General features: G+C 38.6%; 1 protein-coding gene across 1 annotated transcript in view; it reads right to left on the bottom strand.

The window, feature by feature from the left end:
- LMNTD1 (lamin tail domain containing 1) overlaps positions 1-24,219 on the bottom strand; it is a 537,731-nt gene that overhangs the window by 7,426 nt on the left and 506,086 nt on the right. The window contains exon 14 of the mRNA XM_043969355.1: positions 15,874-16,003. Coding sequence (XP_043825290.1) covers positions 15,947-16,003 — 57 coding nt within the window. The 3' untranslated portion in view covers positions 15,874-15,946. The remainder of the gene's footprint in view (positions 1-15,873; positions 16,004-24,219) is intronic.

Below are 24,219 nucleotides of genomic sequence, written 5' to 3'. Positions count from 1 at the left end.
ATTGAAAAGACTTGGCTGGCAAACAGGAAGTTGAGTGTTTCTCTGTGGAAATTGAGGTGTTTGTGGTTCAAAAACAATACTTTCTTAATTTTGTGAAATGGTTTAATTAAAAGTTAATTGGGGTTGGAGTGGGGGTTTTCAAACCTTTTATTTTATTGGTGTAGCAAGGTCCCGGTGCCAAAAATCCTCTTACAAATGCTGATCACTTAGCCACTCTTTGAGTTTTAGTCTTAGAGTATAGCCTGGCCGTACCTAGTGATTTAAGTGACTCGTTCAGGAACACTTAGCTGGCATGTGTTAGAGGTAAGACCTAAACCTAGGTCTTCTTTAGTTAGAGGTCAGCTTGCTATCTGCTATAAATAAACAGAAACCTTTAAAAAATATTGTTTTTTTTTTAATAAATAGAAAATTTCATTCTAGTCTCAAACCTAGAATTTTTATGATTCTAATCTAAACAGACTCAACTCCTAATTACCTCTTTCCAAAAGGAAGAAACAGTGGAATGAATAAACTAAAGCAATGAACAAAAATAATTTAAAAATGCATTAAAGGGGCAGCTAGGTGGCACAGTGGATAGAGCACCGGCCCGGATTCAGGAGGACCTGAGTTCAAATCTGGCCTCAGACACTTAACACTTACTAGCTATGTGACCCTGGGCAAGTCACTTAACTCCAAATGACACACACACACACACACACACACAAAATCATTACAGCTTTGAAGTAAATGGTATGGCCAAAAAGTAATCAGATTTACTTTCAAGCTATGTAGAAAAGTCAGTTTCTTTATATGATTGGTAAGAAGAGATGGGGGTACAGATTTATCTTACTAATTCTATTTTGTTAAGATAATATTTAAATTTGATCTGCCTTCTCAAGCAGGACAAATGGAGTTAAAGGGAAAGGCTGTTGCAAGGGATTCCAATGAATTTTCATTGTGTTTTAATGAATTCAAAATGGAAAATGGAATTTTTATATTCCTCACACTCTGAGAACCTGTAGTTAATTTTGTGATGTATATGTCGATGTGTACATACATGTGTACATACAAACACACAAATACACGTGTGTGCGCATACACATATGTACACACACATATACATACATGTGTGTATACACACATATTTCTTTGCCAAGAAAACCTCACATGGTGTAACGAAGAGTTGGACATAACTGAAAAATGATTGACTATAGATACATAATAAACATGTACACACATGGTATACACATATGTATTTGCATATACTCTTAAATATATGCTATATTTGATAGACAATATCATATTATTATGCACATACACATATAAATTCATTCCTGCTTTGAGCACAGCCCAACTGATGGCAGAAGGAGAGTAGCCTGGATATATATTAAACAGGAAGATGAAGCCAGTTTGAGCTTTAAAAGTCCCTATGGCTCATATGACCAATTCAGGGTTGACAATTATGGGTTGAAGTATGAATTCTATTTCATACCAAATGCTTATTTGCTGCTTCCCCTGGTTTTGTATGAGAATGCAGGTCATGGTGAATTCATTGGATTACAACTATAGAATTAGAGACAGTGCAAGTCACAAAATATAGGTTTGATAAAATTCATGCATCTTGGAAACAGTTTCCCCTCCCCCATTACATGTGATTATAGAACAAATAAAATATAGTGCTTCTGATTACAAAGTTATCAGCATGGTTATCTGCATTTTGCAGGTGAGAAGACTATGTGTTTTATTTTATGTTATTTTTGGGGGGCAGGGCAATGAGGGTTAAGTGACTTGCTGCCCAAGGTCACACAGCTATTAAGTGTCAAGTGTCTGAGATCGGTCCTCCTGAATCCAGGGCCGGTGCTTTATCCACTGCGCCACCTAGCTGCACCCGGCAGTGTGTTTTAGTGGGATAAATCTGGGCTTCTGTGTCAAAAGACTTGGAGTCTAGTTCAGACCATGATGCTTGCTACCGGTGTACCTGTTTCCTCATTTGTAAACTGAAGGTGATTGGATTAGCTGGTCTCTGAAGCCCCTTCCTGTTTTATTTGCAACAAACATTTATTTCATTTTTTCTAGTTACATGTAAGGGTAGTTTTCAACATTCATTTTCATAAGATTTAGAGTTCAAATTTTTTCCCCTCCCTTCCTCCCTTTCCTCTCCCCTCCACAGGACAACAACCAGGTTATATATGTACAATCCACAAGGGCTCTTTTTATCAATTCTTTCTATGGGGGTGGATAGTAAGCTTTATCATTAGTCCCTTGGGATTGTCTTGGATGATTGCATTCCGAGAGTAGTTAAGTCATTCACAATCGCTCATTGAACAATACTGCTGTCACTATGCACAATGTCCTCCCAGAGCTAGAGAGATTACTCCACCCAATTGAGTGTGTATGTTATTCCCTCCTTGAGCCAAAATTGAAGAGATTGAGGTTTTTTGAGCCAATTCTGATGAGTGTCAGGCTCATATACTGCCCAGATTAAATAGATTACTCCACCCAGTTGGGTGGGTGTGTGTTAGTTCCCCCTTGAGGCAACTCTGATGAGTTTAAGGTCTTTGAGCCTTTTCTGATGTGTGTAAAATTCCATTTACTCCCCTGCTTCTCCCCCATCTCTTTCCCCACTCCATAAGCCTTTTCCTGTTTCTTTAATGTAGGATTTCACCTCCCCTTCCTGTTTTAAATATATGATCCTATGAAACAAGGGCTTAGAGAGAGTAACTGACTTTGTTGAAAGTAATACAGTAGTGGAAAAAAGACTTGAATACAGGTCTTTGGGCTTCAAATCATTATATCAAATTGTCAAGAATAGAAATATCATTTGCCTTTTCATGCAATGGATATGCAAAGGTAAACATAGGTGTAGTATTAATCAGGATTTGGTTTTAACTGAACTCAGCTGACTCTAAACCACAACAAATAATCTAGTTGGAAAATTAATGGTAGACTGCTGATCACTTTGATTAGGACAAAACTAGGTTTTGTATTTAGCACAAAATCAATTAAATTACAATATCTGGACTCAGGAGAACTGGCTTCAAGTCCTAGATTTGAAATCCATGGGTTCATTGTGGGCAGTTCACTGAACATATCTGAGTCTGTTTTCTAGTATGTTAAATGAATATTATCTGTAATAGCTTCATCTACTAGTTGAGATGAAGGTCAAATCAGATAAGACATGTAAAATGTTTTAAAATACAAACTATATACACATGTATGTCAACTTTTTATTATAAAATGAGATATTATATGTAAAGTGATGAACAGCCTGCAAGAATTTAGAGAGAGCTTTTTTTTTTTTGGGGGGGCAATGAGGGTTAAGTTACTTGCCCAGGGTCACACAGCTAGTAAGTGTCAAGTGTCTGAGGCCAGATTTGAACTCAAGTCCCAAGGCCAGTGCTTTATCTACTGCACCACCTAGCAGTCCGCTAGAGAGAGCTTTTAAGACCAGATCTGCCTGTGCTTCTCATGCCTCAAGTCACAGGGCAGGACATAGGGAGGACTTGTCTATAACAGATATCAAAATGAATGAGTCATCTAAGTTTTTGTTGCTTGTCACTACTTCTAGATCATTTTAAAATTATTTATAGTCCTTTGCAAGGGGCTAAAATTCTAGCTATACTGTCTAAAATACCTAATGAGTGGTTGCCAATAAATTATAAGCTTTAGCAAGAGTTTAGACTTTTAAGCATTTATTAAAGAGAATAAGAATTTGGTAAAGAGAGAGAGAAAGGCCTCGATTCATCTATCAAAGGGAGAGTGCATCTTTAGCCCCACTCTCTACCAGAGTCCTCACAAAAGAGAGCGAGCGAGAGCACCAGCCTCACCCCCTCTTCCTCCCACAAGCAAACATCACTTCCTGATACCAAAGAAAAGCCACATGTCTTGCCCTCAGGTGCCTTCTCCTCATGGTGGAGCTTTCCTACAGTAAGTCTCCAGCAGGTGGCGTCATTCCAATCATTAACACCTTTAAGATGAGAAAAGCACTTTGCACATATAATCTCATTTTCTCTTTATTCTGGGAAATAGGTGGTATCATTATTTTACAGATTAAGAAACCAGAGCAGGCAGAGTTAAGTGATTTGCCTTAGGTCATACTGCTAGAAAGTTTATGAGACAGGATTCAAATTCAGGTTTTCCTTGTTCTAAATTCAGCTCTCTATGCACTATGTCACCTGACTGCCTCAACACAATACTCAACATTCAACTTCTTTCCTTTTCATGTTCATGAAATCTACTTCTACCTCCCTGTCCTTGCCATCTACTGAGCTCTAGGACACTCTTCTGTATTCTTCGATGACTTCACCACCTGGTACATAATCTTCCTCTGTACCTCAACCCCTTCAAACATCCTTTATGTTGATAATCCTTCAAACAATCTGTTTGTACACTCTATCATCCTCTTTAATCTCCCAAGCCTGTAAGCCTATAGTTTAGAATGGGAAGCTAAGTGAGGATATGGCTGGAGGCACATGCCCCTGCTCATCTTTAGACAATAGTTCTTGCTTGGAGAGATACATGTATGAAATACATGTTTGTTATCACTGTGAATCCTTGAATGCAGGTAGGGCCATACGCTCCCCTTACTTGTAACGTCAATGGCAGGATTTCTTGTGGTACATTGAACTGACCAGTAGGGGGAGCTCAGAGACTAAGGAGTTTCATCAACAGTCCCAATACCTTAGACTTGTGCAAACCTAATCACCCTTTCATGTTTTTTAATTTTTTTTTTCAATCTTCAATCCAGAAGGCAATGAATTGCTGGCTTCAACAGCACTTCGAAGCAGCAGAACTGGCCTCAGATCACCTTTGGAACTTGACAAATGCTTTCCCTGAGTGAATGGATGACTGACTTTCTAGGATTCCTGGTGCAAGTTATTTTTGGACCTTCCCCTCTGAAGATTCTTCATGCCATTCATTTGGTGATATTCATTAAAGAAAAAAAAGTAGATAGCTGAGGCCGTGAGACAACTATAGGGCCCTGAATGGTATCATATCTAAGACCTATACCCCTTACTCCTAACAGCCAATTGGATAAACAAGTTGGCAAGAAGTGGTGACATTCACCAAATTGTAACTAATTGTGACATGCAGTTTGGTTTGGGTTTGAAGACAAAATGAAGATAAAAATGGTCTTCCAGAGACAGTATAGTAAGAATGCCTGAATTATACCATTTGGTATGTGTAATATCTTTATAATTTTTCAGACATCAATGTATTTGTTATGTCAAGACTTGCTAGATTAAGGGGTTGTGGCTTATTATGTGATACTCTTGACTATTTCAGGGATCCTGTCTACCACACTAAGTAAATCTGAGTCATTTTCAGCATCTACAGAACCATAAAATATTTTCCAAATTAGAAAGATTTCAATTTGAGGAGATGGAACTTTTGGGGGTATATACAGGTCAGTTGAGGAGTCTACATAGGTCCATACAAGGTGTAGGCCCTATTGTAATGGTGAACCCCTATGTTGACAAAAGACATGAAGTCGTTCTTTATGTTTTCAAGATATTAAAACCATTTTGTCGCCGGGTTTTCCAACTAAATGTCACTCCTGATCAACCTGCTGAAGCATCTTGAGTCTTTCCAATGATACCAGGAACCACTTAATAATCTAAATAATACCTCACTCCTATTCTTGATATTTATGACTGAAGAAAGAGTTAATTATAGAGACTGATATATATATACTCTTGCCCTGAGAGCCATTTTTTTCATAGGCTACACCCTCTTCTTCATGTCCCAGCTCTACACAATTCTTTCACTGGTAGTGCCTCATCATGATCTCTAGTCAATATTGTACTCTTGCTTTTTCAGTCTATCAATCCATGGATTCAATTTTATCACTTTGAAGACTTGACCCTATAGTTGAATAGTCAACTTTCCCTTTCATCCCCTTTCACTCTCTCATCATTCATTCCTTTCCAATCTAACTGGGTTACTTTTCACTGTCTACCTTCTCCATTCCTACTTATATGTGACTGAGCACAACTATAGTGACCGGGTCTACTACAAATTTATGTTATCTCTCTATCTCTCTCTCTCTCTCTTTTTTTGCAGGGCAATGAGGGTTAAGTGACTTGCCCAGAGTCACACAGCTAGTAAGTATCAAGTGTCTGAGGCCAAATTTGAACTCAGGTCCTCCTGAATCCAGGGCGCGTGCTCTATCCACTGCACACCTAGCTGCCCAATTTATGTTATCTCAATTGGACTTTCACTGCTGCATAGCAATTCTTCAATTCTTTTCTTGTTGACTTTCATTGTATTTCCCAGAAGAATTATGCTTTCCTAAGGCTTCCTATGTCAACCTCTCTTTCTCCCTCATCTGAGGACCTTGTCTCCTCCTTTACTGAGAAAATACTGTTAGATCCATTTATCCTCACTCTATATCTCACAACCCTTCCAAGACATTCTCATTTTTTACATTCTTTGACAAAGAGGTGGCCTTTCTCCTTGCCAAGGCCATCCTGTCTATTTGTGCTCTTGATTACACTCTCTCCCATGTTATCCAGTAGTTTGTCTCTTTCATTATTCTCCTTTCTCGTCTTCAATCTCTTCTTACTTACTGGTTTCTTCCAGGCTACCCACAAATATGTCTTTGTCTTTTCAATGAAAAAAAGAAAGGTCTTCACTTGGTCCTTATAAGAACTCAAGCTATGAGTACTATATCTTGCTTTGTGAGAGAATCAAAGTTTGTTGTGAGAGAATCAAAATCCTAGAAAAAGCTGTCTATACTTTTTGCCTTCACTTCCTCATTTCCCATTCCTCAACATTATCTCATTTGATTATCACAAAAAATATTTCCTTTAATCTTTGGATATTTACCACTTCCTTGCTTACTACCTATAAGCACACCCAGGTCTTTCCTATAACAAAAAACCAAACTTGACCCTACTATCTCCTCAAGCTTTATCTTATTTCCCTTTTCCCACCAATGATGTGTTCATGACTTTTTCTGTTTTTGTTCTACTTTTGCTACTAAGGAAAATTGACATTGGTGGCAGTTCTGTCTTTAAGAATAGTAAGATTATGGGGCAGCTAGGTGGTGCAGTGGATAAAGCACCGGCCCTGGATTCAGGAGGACCCGAGTTCAAATCCAGCCTCAGACACAACACTTACTAGCTATGTGACCCTGGACAAGTCACTTAACCCTCATTTCCCTCATTGCAAAACAAAATGAATAGTAAGATTATAAAAATAATTGTCTTTTCAAGTGATATTGGGATAAGCAACTCTACATATGCAGGAGCCCTGGCTTTTTATGTATTAATCAACAAACTTTTAAACAATTTAATTTTGTAAGACATTGTTATTATGATAAATTCTCTTTTGAAGGAGATGATAATGGTATGTTTATGTCTTGGTTGTATTTGCCTTGGACCCATTGCTCTGGATAGAAAAGTGCATAGATTTCCTTCCTTCCTTCCTTCCTTCCTTCCTTCCTTCCTTCCTTCCTTCCTTCCTTCCTTCCTTCCTTCCTTCCTTCCTTCCTTCCTTCCTTCCTTCCTTCCTTCCTTCCTTCTTTCCTTGAGGCAATGAGGGTTAAGTGACTTGCCCAGGGCTCACACAGCTAGTAAGTATCTGAGTTTGGATTTGAATGCAAGTCATCCTGATTTCAAAGTTGGTGTTCTATCCATTGTATCACCTAGCTATCACTAGATTTCTTTTTTTTAAAGGGACTTCCGTATTTGGCATTAGCCAGCAAGTGGTACATTTCATTAATGCTGTTTTTTCCTTACACAAAAAGCTTATTTTTAATATTTAGAATGACTTTATGGTCAATAATGCCCAACTTAGTAAAGGGCAAATAGTGGCAAAAGAAAAAAAAACTGTTCAGAGTTATTTAAACAAAAAGCCCGTCATCATTTAAAAAAATATATTCTGTTCTCTCACTTGTGAACAGTTTGACCTTGTTATCAATGTGCCTCTTGGTAAAGTATCACAAAATGCTCCCTAGGATTAAAATCAGAAGATGAAGGAGGTTATGGAACTTCAAGACAAACCACAATCACAACAGGGGAATTCATATAATGTAGAACTACTGGGAACTGGACTGTGATTGTAGGAACATTAGGATCAGATGTCTTAGGACTAGAAAGAATCTTAGAGGTCACCTAGTCCAATAGCTGAGATTAGAACCTCATGTCTTCTGATTGAAAATCCAGTGCTCTCCTACCAGATTTACTAGACAACATACATCTTTCAAAGTGGCCCACACATACTACCAAGCTAATAATCTAATGTAAGTCTAGTTCCCAGGACCCATTTTTACCCATGGGACGCCAATTAGCTATTCAGACCTTAGCTATTTTGGGGGTCAAAAATAATCTCTAAACCATAGCTCAACTATCTGGTACCCCCAACCCTCCAACAGGTTTATTTTACTGGTCATTCAGAGGACATATATAATTCACAACAAAGACTCTTTTTTTTCCTTTTCTTTTTTTTGGGGGCAATGAGGGTTAAGTGACTTGCCCAGGGTCACACAGCTAGTAAGTGTTAAGTGTCTGAGACCGGATTTGTACTCAGGTCCTCCTGAATCCAGGGCCCATGTTTTATCCACTGTGCTACCTACCTGCCCCTAAACAAAAACTCTTTTTTTTTTTTAAATGAGGCAATTGGGGTTAAGTGACTTGCTCAGGGTCACACAGCTAGTAAGTGTTAAGTGTCTGAGGCTGGATTTGAACTCAGGTACTCCTAACTCCAGGTCCAGTGCTCTATCCACTGTGCCTCCTAGCTGCCCCTTATAGAATCTTTTTTGTTTTGTTTTGTTTGTTTGTTTGTTTGTTTTGCAGGGCAATGAGGGTTAAGTGACTTCCCAGGATCACACAGCTAGTAAGTGTCAAGTGTCTGAGGCCGGATTTGAACTCATGTCCTCCTGAATCCAGGGCTGGTGCTTTATCCACTACACCACCTAGCTGCCCTAAACAAAAACTCTTAATGAAATAGCATGATAATAGAACATTTCTCCTATAAATCTTGAGCTCACTCTACTACAAATATACATACTCAATGGAGAGATTAGATCTGCATAGGAATTACATGTGATATATACACCTAATGGAGAATGTGTATGTCAGAACACTTGTAAGAAGAATTGTACACAAATAGAGAAACAACTCATGTCTTGGATGTTGGAAAACTGTCCATGTCAGATCCAATTTATTTTCAAATCACATTGTTTCTTTTTTTCTTTTCTGATGGAGGCAATGAGCATTAAGTGACTTGCTTAGGGCCACAGGGTTACTGCCAGATTTGATCTCAGGTCCTCCTGATTCCAGAGCCAGTGCTCTATCCATTGCACATTGTTTCTATCTTTGCAATATCTCTTGGATATATCCCCTTCGCTCCACTCACACAGCTGCCATCCTAGTTCAGGCCTCATCATTTCTTGCCTATGGTATTGCAATAGATTTATGGTTGGTTTCCCTCACTCAAATTTTCCCTCTTCCAATTTGTCCTGAACTCAGCTGTCAAATTCATTTTGCTAAGGAATAGGTCTGATTGTGTCTTTTCATTTTGTGTGTGTGTGTGTGTGTGTGTGTGTGTGTGTGTGTGTGTGAGAGAGAGAGACACTGAAGGTTAAGTGACCTGCCCAGGGTCACACAGCTAGTAAGTGTCAAGTGTCAGGCCTTTGAACTCAGGTCTTCCTGAATCCAGGGCCAGTGCTTTATTCTCTGCAGCACCTAGCTTCACCATGTCTTTTCCTAACTCATTAAACTGTTACCTCTCCCTGTTAGCTCTAGGATCAAATATAAAATCCTCTGCTTGACATTTAAAGCTCTTCACAACCTGGCCTCTTCCTATCTTTCCAGTCATCTTACATTTTACTCTCCTCTGTAAACTTTGTGATTCAGCTATATTGGTCCACTTACTGCTCCTCACATGAGACATTCTATCTCCTGTCTCCTCACCTTTTCATTGGATGTCTTTCATGCTTAAAATACTCTTCCTTCTCACCTCTGCCTCTTAGATTCTCTGGATTTTTCAAGACAGCTCAAATTCTACCCCATATGACCTTTTGCAGTCTACCCTACTGTTAGTGTCTTCTCCTCTGAGATTACCTTCCATCTACTTTATATGTATCTTCTATATACCTAGTTATTTACATGGTGTCCTGCATTAGAATGTGAATACTTTGTTTTTTAAAAAAATTATTTTTTTAACATTCATTTAAAAAATATTGAGTTCCTAAATCTCTCCCTGCCTCTCTCTCCTTTTTCAGAAGGCAAGCAATTTGACATAGATCATACATGTGAAATCATGAAAAACATATTTCCATATTAGCCATGTTGTAAAAGAAAATACAGACCAAAAAAAAACTCCCAAGAAAAATAGAAACTATGCTTTCAATCTGCATTCTGACTCCATCAGCTCTTTATCTGGAGGTGGATAGCATTTTTCATCATAAGTCCTTTGGAATTATCTTGGATTATTATATTTCTCAGAATAACTAAGTCATTCACATTTGATCAGTACAATATTGCTGTTATTATGTACAATGGTCTCCTGGTTCTGCCCGCTTTACTTTGCATCAGTTCATATAAGTCTTCCCATGTTTTTCTGAAAGCATCTTCCTCATCATTTCTTGTAACACACTAACATTCAATCACAATCACATACCACAACTTTTTGCAGCCAAAATGTGAATACTTTAAAGGCAGAGACTATTCTTGTATTTTTTTGTAGCTCTACGGTTTAGTGTAGTAAATAGCACATAGGAGACATTTAATAAATGCTTGTTGAGTAACTGATTAACTATTTTTTGTTGATTTCATTATTAGCTTTCTGCTGGATCTGTTCTTGCTGTTTCCCTTAGGCATTGCATTTCAGTTTGACATTGACTGATCTTTCATGCTGAGCATAATATCTCTTCTCTAGCTGGTCTTCAACAATCTAGATATCTTTAGGGTCATTTAATGCCCTGTGTAATATTTATTTGGGATGCTGTGGTTAGTAAGACTCTCCCTTTCAGGATTTACTGCAGCTTTGTTAATAAGCTTTTTTAGGTGCCTCCATTATTCACTGGTGAGTGCTATGGTTAATTTTCTCCTGAGTAAAAGGGCTATAAGTCTTTCAGGCTACAAAGCATGTTTTCTTAGCTTGTTCTTTTAGTCTACCATTGTACCTCTGATGCCATCTCCAATCCTCTCTTCCTTCATTCATAGGGATTTCTGAGATTATAAAGCCTCTTCCTTAAAGAAAAGGGCTACATAGTTCTCATTAGCCAGCTCCCTCAGTTGATAATTATGAAGGCCTTTCCAGTTCCCCTCAGGTGGCCTTTTTTAGCCACTGGATATATTGCTCTCTGCAGTTCTCTCTCTCTCTCTCTCTCTTTTTTTTTTTTTTGCCGGGCAATTGGGGTTAAGTGACTTGCCCAGGGTCACACAGCTAGTAAGTGTTAAGTGTTTGAGGTCAGATTTGAACTCAGGTCCTCCTGACTCCAGGGCCGGTGCTCTCTCCACTGCGCCATCTAGCTGCCCCACTCTGCAGTTCTCTTGAGAAGCCATCTTAGACAGGCCATCTTAAAGGTAGCAGAGATGAAGAACATGTTTTCTCTTTCATTCTTAGAATTCTTCTTTTCGATTCTTTATTGAAGTGAATTCTCTTGATTCTGAACCACTCTCTCCCCAAGATCCTTTAGTTCCACTATAATCCAACTTATGATAAAGAACCCATTTTAATTTTTAGTTTTTCTAGTATCCCCTTGACTAGCTTAATATCACTAGGGCTTTGCTTCCTTGAATGGGAAAGAAGCAGAATGATATTGTTACAAGGAAACTGGGTGTACCCTTCTTTCATCATCCCCCTAGCAATACATCATAGCTTGGTCTCTCCCAGGTTTCTCCACATAATAAATAAAGCAAAGCAAAAGAAACCCATCTGTGTGGCAGCTAAATGGTGTAATGGAGAGAGCTCTGGTATTGGAGTAAGGAAGATCTGAGGTTGAATCCATTCTTAGACACTTTACACTAACACTATGGGCAAGGCATTTATCTCTCTCAGATTGAGTTTCCTCATCTGTTAAGTGAGGAAGTTAGATTTGATGGTCTCTAAGGTCCCTTCCAGCTCTAAATCTATGATCCTATGAATACTGTTTGGCACACTGAGCCTCTTGATGTAGCCTATGATAGCATTAGCTTTTTTTTTTTTCTTGCTATGTCTCTCTGGGGACTCAAATTGAGCTGTGATCAGCAAAGTTTACTGGTCTTATTACCTATATAATGGCTTCAGATCTCAACTCCACACCACTTACCAGTGTGCAAACTTAAGCAAATCACCCCTAGGGGAAAAGTCAGAGGGCATCCAGATGGCACAGTGGATAGAGCACCAGCCCTAGAGTCTGGAGGACCTGAGTTCAAATCTGACCTTGGACACTTACTAGCTGTATCACCCTGGGGCAAGTCATTTAACCCTGATTGTCTAAAAAAGGTAATTTAATTTGATTAATTGATAGGTCACAAATAATTTGATATATTTGAACCTTAAGAACATTTTTGGATGAAGAGAATAATGTTGCTTTGACTTTTGTTGAACATAAGAAATGATAAAAAGAAGGGTATGGTTAGAAGTTCAAGTGTTTATAACCCTTATTACCAAATATAAAAAATAAAAACTTGAGATGGCACTATTTGACTTAGAGGAAAAAGTTCATTTTTGTGATTAAAGGAGAGAGTCTTTAAAGTAAAGGTAAGATGCATTTATATGGGTATTATTGTTTGGTTTCATAAAATTCCATGATTTGTCTTCCCATGTCTATATCTGCCAATGATAGCACACTATCTATATGGTCCATGATGCTGAGGAAAGTTGAGTTATCACTAAACAGTGATGATAATCTTGAGACTCATGTCATTAATATTCACTTTTCAGGTAACATCATGGAGTCCTAGAAAAGAGGTGAAGAAAAAAAGGAGACTTACCAGGGTATAAGTTGTTATCTATAGGATCTCAAGTATTAACTACATCATTCAAGTTCTTCCTTGATAGTCCTCTTCTGATTCACTGTTCAATTTAGATTTTGTTTTTAACATTTGTTGAGCCTAGAAACAAGGCTTATTGTAGAAACATAGGGGGCAGCTAGGTGGCACAGTGGATAAAGCACCAGGCCTGGATTCAGGAGGACCTGAGTTCAAATCTGGCCTCAGACACTTGACACTTACTACCTGTGTGACGCTGGGCAAGTCACTTAACCCTCATTGCCCCACAAAAAAAAGAAAAAGAAACTCAGCATGTTGGTAAAAGGCATCAGCAAATGGACCTATGTGGATTATTATGCTGATCTCTTTTGAGAGGCCATGATCTCATTGAGAAGGCCTTATAGTATTTTGGGACTTGGTACAATCAACGCAAAATCCCAGGAACACCAGGAAAACCCCATCATCTGTAGGGAATTCCTCTTCCATTTGGACCTGTGCAAGACATTCTCCTTGATTTTGTTGAACAACTCTGGTAAGCAAAGGATTGTTATTCTTCTGTCCAGTGCACCTCATAGAAGAGAATGGCTAGGTACTTGAGAGAGGCATTTTTTGTGCTAATCTACTGCTGAAAGAATGTAGAATTGAGAAGACCAAAAAGGAATTGGAGATGGTAAGATAACTCTATAGTGTGAGGAGTCATTTCAATATATCTTGGCAGGGGACCAACTCTGACTTCAATTACTAAGATAACTCTTTACATCACATTACACATGAAAAGTGCCTTATCCTTCCATCTCTCTATGAAAGATGCATGTCAGCCAGGGGGCATTTCCATGAGTATTTATTTAGATAATCTTATAGGGTGAGAAAGTGAACCTCCTGGCAATTCAAGCAGGGCAATGTGGGTAATGAGGCCTAGATTGGGTTCCCTTTACAATCCTTTCTGCTTATTGAAATCCTCATTTTCCCCCCCCTAAGATCCAATTCAAGTGCCATATCCTTCCTAAAGTCTTTTCTGATTCCCCCACTTGGAAATTATCTCTCCTTCTTGAGTTTCTGATCTCCCTTTGTTTAACTTTTCCTTTGAACTTAAACATTTTTATTTATATGTTGTTATTTGAATTCATGTCATCCTCTCCCTAAACTGCAAATTCCTTGAAGGCAGAGACTGTGTCATTTTTCATCTTTGTTGTCCCTGACACAGCCTCTGCCCTCACGGTACTTACAGTCCAGGAAAGGGGGAGCAGTGAATATATAACAAACATACAAACAACTTAGATTTCGATATTTCAATGGATTGATGATTTCTTTAACATGCGATGTATCTCCATTAATGAAGATAAAATCTTTACTATCCACACATCTTTGGCTATGTCCTTTTATAAGTCTGCCCTAAATAATTCACCCAAATATACTAGAAGTCTTCTAGTTTAAGTTCCTTGAGAGCAGAGACTTTCAATTTTGCCTTCCCCCCCAATATCTAGCACAGTGTTGGATGAATAATAAGTGCTTAATGCATGCTTGTTAATTGATTTCACAGGTATAATGCAGCAATTGGGCTATTGATATGTAATATTCCCCTCTTGATAAGTGACTGACTCTTCTCCTTTAACAATCATTTATTTTTTATGCACTTTATGTAGGAAAATCTTTTTTTTTTTTTAGTGAGGCAATTGGGGTTAAGTGACTTGCCCAGGGTCACACAGCTAGTAAGTATTAAGTGTCTGAGGCCGTATTTGAACTCAGGTACTCCTGACTCCAGGGCCGGTGCTCTATCCACTGTGCCATCTAGCTGCCCCTATGTAGGAAAATCTTACTCCTTGGGCACAAATGATTTGGAGAAATATGCTGCTGCCTATTTAGACCTACCACCCAACTCTTCATTGCCATTTTGGTCATCTACCATTTTAAATCTTTGAAATTGTGTTGTTTCCTGATTCATAGCCATATAACATTCATGGGGACATACTTATGGTCAACGATGATGCTCTTGTGTCAGGGAGCAGCTTGGGATCACTGAAAATGCTACCCAATTTTCCAAGTGCAATTCTGCTTTCTATTCAGTTCTAGGCCCAGTTCATTTGTAGTACCTGTCTAAGATTCCAGTACTAATGGACTTACTCAGTGGACTTCCTACATCATAGTATGGAAAATGGGTATTGTTCATTCATTTGGTTTCTCCTATGTGGATTGTCAGGCTGACCACTTTTTTCCCATATAAATATTTTATTATTTTCCAGTTACATTTAGAGATAGTTTTCAACATCTGTTTGTATAAGATTTCTAGTTTCAAATTTTTCTCTCTTCCTCTCCTCCCCCTCCCCCCTCCCCAAGACAGCAAGTAATCTTTGTGTGTGTGTGTGTGTGTGTGTGTGTGTGTGTGTGTGTGTGTTTGGTAATTGGGGTTAAGTGACTTGCCCAGGGTAACACAGCTATTAAGTGTCAAGGGTCTGAGGACAGATTTCAACTAATGTCCTCCTGAATCCAAGGCTGCTGCTCTATCCACTGCTCTACCTAGCTGCCCCCAACAGCAAGTAATCTGATATAGGTTATATATGTACAATCTTATTAAACATATTTCTGCATTAGTCATGTTATGAGAGAAGAATCAGAGCAAAAAGGAAAAACCTCAAAAAAGAAAAACAACAACAAAAACAATAGAAATAGTATGGTTTGATCTGTATCCAGATTCAACAGTTCTTTTTTTTCTGGATTTGGAGAGCATTTTCCATCATGAGTCCTTTGGAACTATATTGGACCATTGTATTGCTGAGAAGAATTAAGTCTATCACAGTTGATCAACCCACAATGTTGTTGATACTGTGTACAATGTTCTCCTGGTTCTGCTCATCTCACTCATCATCAGTTCATGCAAGTCCTTCCAGGTTTCTCTGAAATCTGCCTGCTCATCATTTCTTACAGCACAATAGTATTCCATTACATTCATATACCACAACTTGTTCAGGCTTACCACTTTTGAGAGGCCATGGATCGCACCGAAGATGTGTTATAGTATTTTGGGACTTGTTGCAATCAGTGCAATATCACAGGAACATCAGGAGGATCTCATCATCTGTAGGAATTCCTCTTCCATTTGGACTCTGTGTAAGACATTATATTTCACTCTGGTAAAAGACATTATATTTCACTCTGGCAAACAACTTTGGTAAATAATTATCCCCCTATTCTGTTTCTCTTGATGCTGATAGCTAGAGGATCACTGGACACTGAATTATTTCTGTTGCTGGATCTTGCAAAGAGTCCTGCATGACCCTAATATTTGCTTGGGAGATAACTTGTAGGAGAAGCTTTAAGGTTTCCTTTGGTTCCAGTCAATCAAATGCCTTTTTAAATCAGTGAATACAGTGGTACCTTGAATTCTCTATGCCTTTTAGTCAACTATGCAATTTTTTTTTTTGCAGGGCAATGAGGGTTAAGTGACTTGCCCAGGGTCACACAGCTAGTAAGTGTCAAGTGTCTGAGGCCAGATTTGAACTCAGGTCCTCCTGAATCCAGAGATGGTGTTCTATCCACTGCACAACCTAGCTGCCCCTCAACTATGCAATTGTAAAGATATGTTATCCTTAAAACTGACCTTGAAAGCCTGACTATCCTCTCTCTTGTTTACATCAAAGCTACACTTTTTTTTTTTGCTACATTTGTAGAACATTTTCATCAGAAGAAAGCAAGCATATGGTTCAGTACTTGCTGATGTCCTCTTAATCATCTTTTTTTTTTGGGGGGGGGGTGTAACAGCATCATTTGTAACTGTTTTGAATAATTTAAATATTATAAGCAAATTCCAGAACTCACAGGTTAAGGAGAAAATATTACAAGCATCCAGAAAGGAACCACAGTTAGGATCACACAAGATTTAACAGCTTCTATGGGAGAGGAATGGAAGGCTTTTGGAATATGACATATCAAAAGACAAAGGAACTAGGATTAAAACCAAAAATAACTGATCCAGAAAAATTGAGTATTATCTTTTTGGGGAAAATAGATATTCAATGAAATAGAGGATTTTCAAGCATTCTTGATGAAAATATCAAAGCTGAATAGAAAATTTGACTTTCAAATAGAAGACTCAGGAGAAGCATAAAAAGGTAAATAGGAAAGAGAAATCATAAGTGATTCAATAAGGTTAAACTGTTTACATTTCTATATGAGAAAATGATACTTGTAACTCCTAAAAACTTTCTCATTATTAGGGCATTTAGAAGAGATATACATAGACAGATGGCATGGGCATGGCTTGAATATGATGGGATAATTACCTAAAAAATATCAAGGGGTGAAAAAGAGGAATGCGCTGATAGAAGGGAAAAGGGAGAAGTAGAATGGGGTAAGTTATATGACATAAAAGAGGCAAACGAAGCCTTTATGGTGCAGAGGAAGATAGGGGAATATGACAGGGGGAACATAACCTTACTCTCATTGGAATTGACTCAAAGAGGGAATAATATACACACTCAGTTGGGTATAGAAGTCTATCTTACCCTACAGGAAAGTAGGAAGGGAAGAAGATAAGAAAAGGCTGGGACTGATAGAAGGAAGGTTGGATTGGGAAAGGAAAAAAGTCAGAAGCAAAACACTTTTGTGAATGGACAGGGAGAAAGGAGAGAGAGAGAGATATTCAGAGCCAGCCAGAGCCAGAGCCAGAGACACAGAGACAGACAGACAGACAGACAGACACACACACACACACAGAGGGAAAGACAGAGAGAGAAAGAGAAAAACAGAAAATAGGATGGCAGGAAATACATAGTAATCATAATTGTGGAAAAAAAATTTATAGCAAGTTTCTCTGATAAAGAACTGATTTCTCAAATATATAGAGAACTGAGTCAAATTTATAGAAATAAGAACCATTCCTCAATTGATAAATGTTCAAAGGATATGAACATGCTGTTTTAGATGAAGTAATCAAAGCTGTGTATAATCATATAAAAATGTTCTAAGTTACTATTGATGAGAGAAATGCAAATTAAAACAACTCTCAGGTACTACTTCACACTTATCATATTGGTTAATATGACAAGAAAAAAGAAAATGACAAATGTTGGAGGGGATGTGGGAAGATTGAGCTACTAATGCACTGTTAGTGAAGTTGTATACTGATTCAACCATTCTGTAGAGCAATTTGGAACTGTGCCCAAAGGCCTATAAAACCATGCATACCGTTTGACCAAGTAATGCCACTATCAGGTAAAAAGAGATAAAAAAGAAAAAAGAAAATGACTTACATGTACAAAAATATTTATAGCAGCTCTTTTAGTGGTGGCAAGTAATTGAAATTTGAGGGGATGTCCATAATTAGAGAATGGTTGAACAAGTTGTTGTATACGATTGTGATGGAATACTATTATGCTATAAGAAATGACAAGCAGGATCAGAAAAACCTTTAAAGACTTTAGGAACTGATGCAAAGTGAAGTGAGAAGAATCAGGAAAATATTATGTACAATAATAGCAATATTGTATGATAATCAACTGTGAATGACTTAGCTATTCTTAGCAATACAGTGATCTAAGACAATTCTGAAGGACTTACGATGAAAAATACTATCAATCTCCAGAACAAGTGATGAAGTCTGATTGCAGATTAGTTTTTTTCCTGTGTTTTCTTTTATAACATGATTAACATGGAAATATGCTTTTTATGACTGCACATGTAAAACCTATATTGAATTGACTTCCTTCTCAATGATAAGGGGTAGGGGAGGGAGGGAGAGAGAGAATTTGAAACTCAAAAATTTTTAAAAGCAAATGTTAAAAATTGTTTTTACATGTAATTGGGGGAAAATAAAATATTAAATAATAAAAAGAAAGAATGAACATGAGAGGAGTTGTCTGGAATGAATTTCCCATGAGACTATGTGATTGCAGGGCAGGGTAACTGGATCATGAGAAAAGGACACTAATTGGTGTGGGAAGACTTCTGGGAAGAGAAAGGGGAGCCAGACAGAGATGCAATCATGGAGGTACCAGGATAAAGTGAGAGTGATAGCTACAGTGCCTCTTCCTTGTCAGCTGCTGAGAACAATCTAAGGTGAACTGAAGGAGTGTGGGTGAGGGGAGAGAAAGAAAAGATATGTTGGTGTGGGTGTATGTGTGTGTGTGAATCTCCCACTATGACTGAAGTTGTGGAAAATAGCTGATGCAATGAGTTTGGGGGTTTTGGGGTATGGGGAAGCATACATTTAGATGCCACAGGAGTGAGTTTCTCCTTTGGTATGATCACCCAAGAGACTATTATTCCCTCACCTACAACAGGACATGAGATTCAAAGCAATTTTTTAGCCACACTAATAATTTGAGAAAGCAATCCTAATTTTGGGAATGCATGTATGTGTATTATTTTGCTAACGTTTTAGACTCAATCAAGTGTTTTGCTTTTAAAATGTAAAATCCTTTTCTGCTCAGCTAGTTTGTTTATAAATTGAGCTTAGATGATTTTGGAGGATTTTAGGTAAATTGGGATGGGGGTCATAAGCCAAATGAGGTATTCTCATCATCCAATTGTCTGATATTGAATCCAGCAATTCATGTGAATTTAAAGTTGAAGAGCATGCAAGTGTCTGTGATAAATAAACTAGATTTAGAGGGGCAGCTAGGTGGTGCAGTGGATAAAGCACCGGTCCTGGATTCAGGAGTACCTGAGTTCAAATCCGGCCTCAGATGCTTGACACTTACTAGCTGTGTGATCCTGGGCAAGTCACTTAACCCCCATTGCCCCCAAAAAAACAAAAACTAAAAAAGAAACGAGATTTATATATTTTTAAGGTTTACGAATATAAATATATGTATGTACATATATTCATACATATTGGGTAATTTCTCTACTCTACATATGATTTTATGATCTAATGGGTAGGGGGAGTTGCAAAAAATGATGAATGTCTTATGATATATGGAAGAGATGAACTACTAAAATTTTCCTGGAAAGGGAATTTAAATATACCACATCCTATTGCTCTCTTGATTTCCATTATAAAATCAGACAGTTATTTCTGTGGAAAAATGTTGACCCTAAACTCACACATTTCAAGTAAAAATTATGTTTTGAGTGTTATTATTTAATGAGAAAATAGTCACAAAATAAATTGTGAAACACCAGAATATTTTGTGTCAATACTCTGTGAAGTTCCAGTGCAAAGATATAAGGTGGTAGTTGATAATCAGCTAAATTTTTCATTTTAATAAAGAGTGGGCCAAGGGGAATAGATACAATGTTGCCTTTGAGAAACTATACTTTAAGGGACAGCTAGGTGGCACAGTGGATAGAGCACCGGCCCTGGAGTTAGGAGGACCTGAGTTCAAATCTGACCTCAGACACTTGACACACTCACTAGCTGTGTGACCCTGGGCAAGTCACTTAACCCCAATTGCCTCACAAAAAAAAAAAAAAGAAAAGAGAAACTATACTTTGTAGAAGTATGAGCCCAGTTTAAAAGGATAGGAAATTTTGTAGGATGGGGAAAAACATGGAAGAATGGCTACCTGAGTAGATGTTGAAGATGATAAAATAGAAGTCATGGATGAGGGAGGAGAAGCCACTGCTGGCAGAGGGGCTTCAGAAGAGTAGAGAGATGCTACTGGAGACTTGGAGAGACACGAAAATGTAGAAGCAACCGGGCGCTAATATTTGGAATTCTAATGCCCAATGGGATGATATAGGCTAGCTGACACTCTGAGACTGAGAAGATGATTTAAATGGAATTTCTCTTTCTGTCTCTTACTGCTGGACTTTGCTGATAATATATAGAAATGCTGATTATTTATGTGGGTTTATTTTACATCCTGTGACTTTGCTAAAGTTGTTAATAATTTCAAGTAGTTTTTTAGTTGATGCTCTAGGATTTTCCTGCCCATCTTTCACTTGACTTTTAACTCCTTCTTAGTGTGGGGTCCTGCTTCCAGGATATACTGTCCCAAGCTTCAAGGGGTCCCAGGTGTTATGATTCAATGAGGGGCAGTTGCTTCACTCGCCTGGCCCTTTCTCTGGTCCGCAGATAACCCCATGCCAACTTGCCAATCAACCAGACAGCAAAACTTTATGTGCTGTGGTTGCTAGCTCTGACAAGCCTGCACCCCTCCCCGACCTGGGCCACCACCACTCAAGGTTTCTTCCTGGTTCCCTGATGTGGTAGTAAACGTTCTACTCAGTATATATTTATTGTTTAATATAAGATGAATTAAAATTGTGTATTGTAATGCCAAGGTGGGGTAGGAGAGATTTTGTGGCATCTTTTAATAATAGGACATCCAAATCCCTCCTTAGCTCCTGCATTCACCCCCCATAGACTCCCCCGAGTCAGCCGTTCAGCCCTCTTACCAGACTGTGAACTTAGTTACAAAAGATGCAGACACTGCAGCTGATTTGGAGGCTCAGGGGTAAGTTTCTCTGGTGCAGCCTGCCTGGGGCTATATCTGTGTTGGCCTATTTACAGGGCTGGATTCCACTCTCAGCCTGGCTCCCCCTTCTGCCAAACTTCCAAGGTGTCTTTAGCTGGAAAATAATCTCAGTCATCTTTTTGTGGGTTCTGCTTCTCCAGGAGTTGTTTTCTGGTTGTGTTTGGAGTTTTTTTTGGGGGTAATTAATTGTGTCAGGAAGTCTGAGCAGTTACTGCCTTTTCCTGTGCTAATTCTTGGTCAGGGCTGCTTGTACATCTTTGTGTAGGATGTCTGCAGGTGCAAACCTCTTGGTGGTGTGTACATGTGCACCTCTGGGTACATGCATGTGTCAGTTTGCCTCCAGCACTTTGTCAGTCTAAGATTCTCTAAATATTCCATCATATCACCTCCAAAGAGTGATAGTTTCATTTCCTTCTTGCCTATTCTAATTCCTTCAATTTCTTTTTCTTCTCTTATTGCTAGAGTTAACATTTTTTAGTATGATATTGAATAAGAGTTGTGATAATGGGCATTCTTACTTCACCCCTGATCTGTTGGGAAGGCTTTTAGCTTATCCCCATTACAGATAATGCTCACTCATGGCTTTAGATAGACACTACTTATCATTTTAAGGAAAGCTCCATTTATTCCTATGCTCTCCAATGTTTTTCATAGGAATGGGTGCTGTATTTTGTCAAAAGCTTATGAAGATAGGGCAGCTGGTGGCACAGTGGATAAAGCATTGGCCCTGGATTCAGGAGGACCTGAGTTCAGGTCTGGCCTCAGACACTTGACACTTACTAGCTGTATGACCCTGGGCAAGTCACTTAACTCTCATTGCCCCACCAAAAAAAAAAGTTTATGAAGAAGGTGGTTTAGCAGAAACTTTGTAGACACTACTCTCTGGCACTGTAATACCTCATGGTGATGAGTTTAGATGAACAATGTCTTTCTCCCAAGAGGTTAGGAAGCCTGAGGATCACACAGGACTATGATTCACTAGTATCCTTCAGTGACCTGGGGAGACAATAGCTTCCTGGGCATGGGCACTAATTACCTAATTCATGTCCTTAGTTATTTACTTTGCATTACATTTTCTTTTTCCTTTTGTGGCCCAAATCCTTTAGAAGGCTGTCTAGAATAGGTGTCTCCACTTTTTTCTCACTCTGTTCTTAATTTCTGGCAATCTTGCTTTCAAACTCATCATTCAGCTGAAATAGCTCTCTCCAAAATTACTGATGATCTTTTGATTGTCGAATCCAATGGATTTTTATCAAATTTCGGGCTTCCTGACCCCAGTACAACTTTTAATACTATTGGTCACCTTCTTCTCCTTGTTACTCTCTTCTCTCTTGGTTTTTTTTTTTTTTTTTTTTTTTTGCGGCATTGGTTTTTCCTGGTTTACCTCTTACCTGTCTGACCACTTCTTCTCTACCTCATTTGCTGGACTTGCATCCATGTCATGTTTACTAAATATGGAGTTTCCACAAAATTTTGTCCTGGGCCCTTTTCAATTCTCTCTTTATTTTATTCATCAGTTTCCATGGTTTCAATGATCATCTCTATGCAGATTTATTTGACTAGCTATAACCTCTTTGCCAACCTCCAGTCTTGCCTTTCCAATTGCATTTTAGATTGAGTTGGATGCACTGTAGAAATCTTAAGTTCAGCATATCCAAAAGCAAACTCATTATCTTTCTCTTCAAGTCCTACCCTTTTCCTAACTTTCCTATAACTGTCAAAGGCATCTTCCTCCTCCTGGTCACCCGGGCTAGCAACCTAGGTATCATAGTTGACTCCTCCCTCTCTTACTTCCTATATCCAATGTGTTGCTAAGGCCTGCTGTTTTTAATTTTATTTTTTTGTGGTTTTTTTGGTGAGGCAATTGGGGTTAAGTGACTTGCCAAGGGTCACACAGCTAGTAAATCTAAGTGTCTGAGGTTGGATTTGAACTCAGGTCCTCCTGAATCTAGGGCCAGTGCTCTATATACTGTGCCACCTAGCTGCCCCTGCTGTTTTGAATTTTAATATCTCTTGGACACAACCACTTCTCTCCTTGGACACTGCAACCACCCTGGTTCACCCTTATCCCCTTATGCCTAGACTACTGCAACATCCTGCTGCTTGGTCTTCCTACCTCAATTTTCTCCCCACTCCAATCCATCCTTCACCCAGCTGTCAAATTGATCTTCCTGAAATACAGGTCCATCACCTTCCTAACCAATAAACTCCAGTGATTCCCTTTTGCTTCCAGGATCAAGTGAACAACCCTCTGTTTGGTTTTCATTGTCTGGTTCCTTCCTACATTTCTAGCCTTTTTATACTTTTGCCCCACTCCCTCTACTCTGCCATGCACTGGCACAGGCCTCTTACTCATTCTCACATGCTCTGTCTTTGGAAAGCATTCTCACTGGCTCTCCTTCCTGCCTACAACTCTCTCTCCCTTCATTTAAAAAAATTTTTTTTTTTTTGGCAGGGCAATGAGGGTTAAGTGACTTAGGGTTACACAGCTAGTGTCAAGTGTCTGAGGCTGGATTTGAACTCAGGTTCTCCTGAATCCAGGGTCAGTGCTTTATCTACTGTACCACCTAGCTGCCCCCTATTCTCTTTATTTCTTCTTGCTATAAAAGTCTCTTGTGCTTGTCTCCTTTTCATCTATACAATGATGGATCAAAATCTTCTGGCCTGAAAAGCTTGTCCCAATACACAAACAATTCTTGGACCTTTTAAAGTTGTCCAATCCTTCTTACAGTTGTTCAATTTCAGTGATCTTTCCCCCATTTCAGCTATCTTTCCCCCACCTAGTAAAAGTTCTACTTGATGTATATTTAGCGTTTAATATAAGATGAATTAAGATTGTGTTTTGTAATGCCAAGGTGGGGTAGGAGGGATTTTGTGGTGTCTTTTAATAATAGGAGACA

Source organism: Dromiciops gliroides, chromosome 5, assembly GCF_019393635.1.
Source record: "Dromiciops gliroides isolate mDroGli1 chromosome 5, mDroGli1.pri, whole genome shotgun sequence".
In the NCBI taxonomy this organism is placed as follows: Eukaryota; Metazoa; Chordata; class Mammalia; order Microbiotheria; family Microbiotheriidae; genus Dromiciops; species Dromiciops gliroides.
This window is presented reverse-complemented; position numbering and strand designations above follow the sequence as displayed.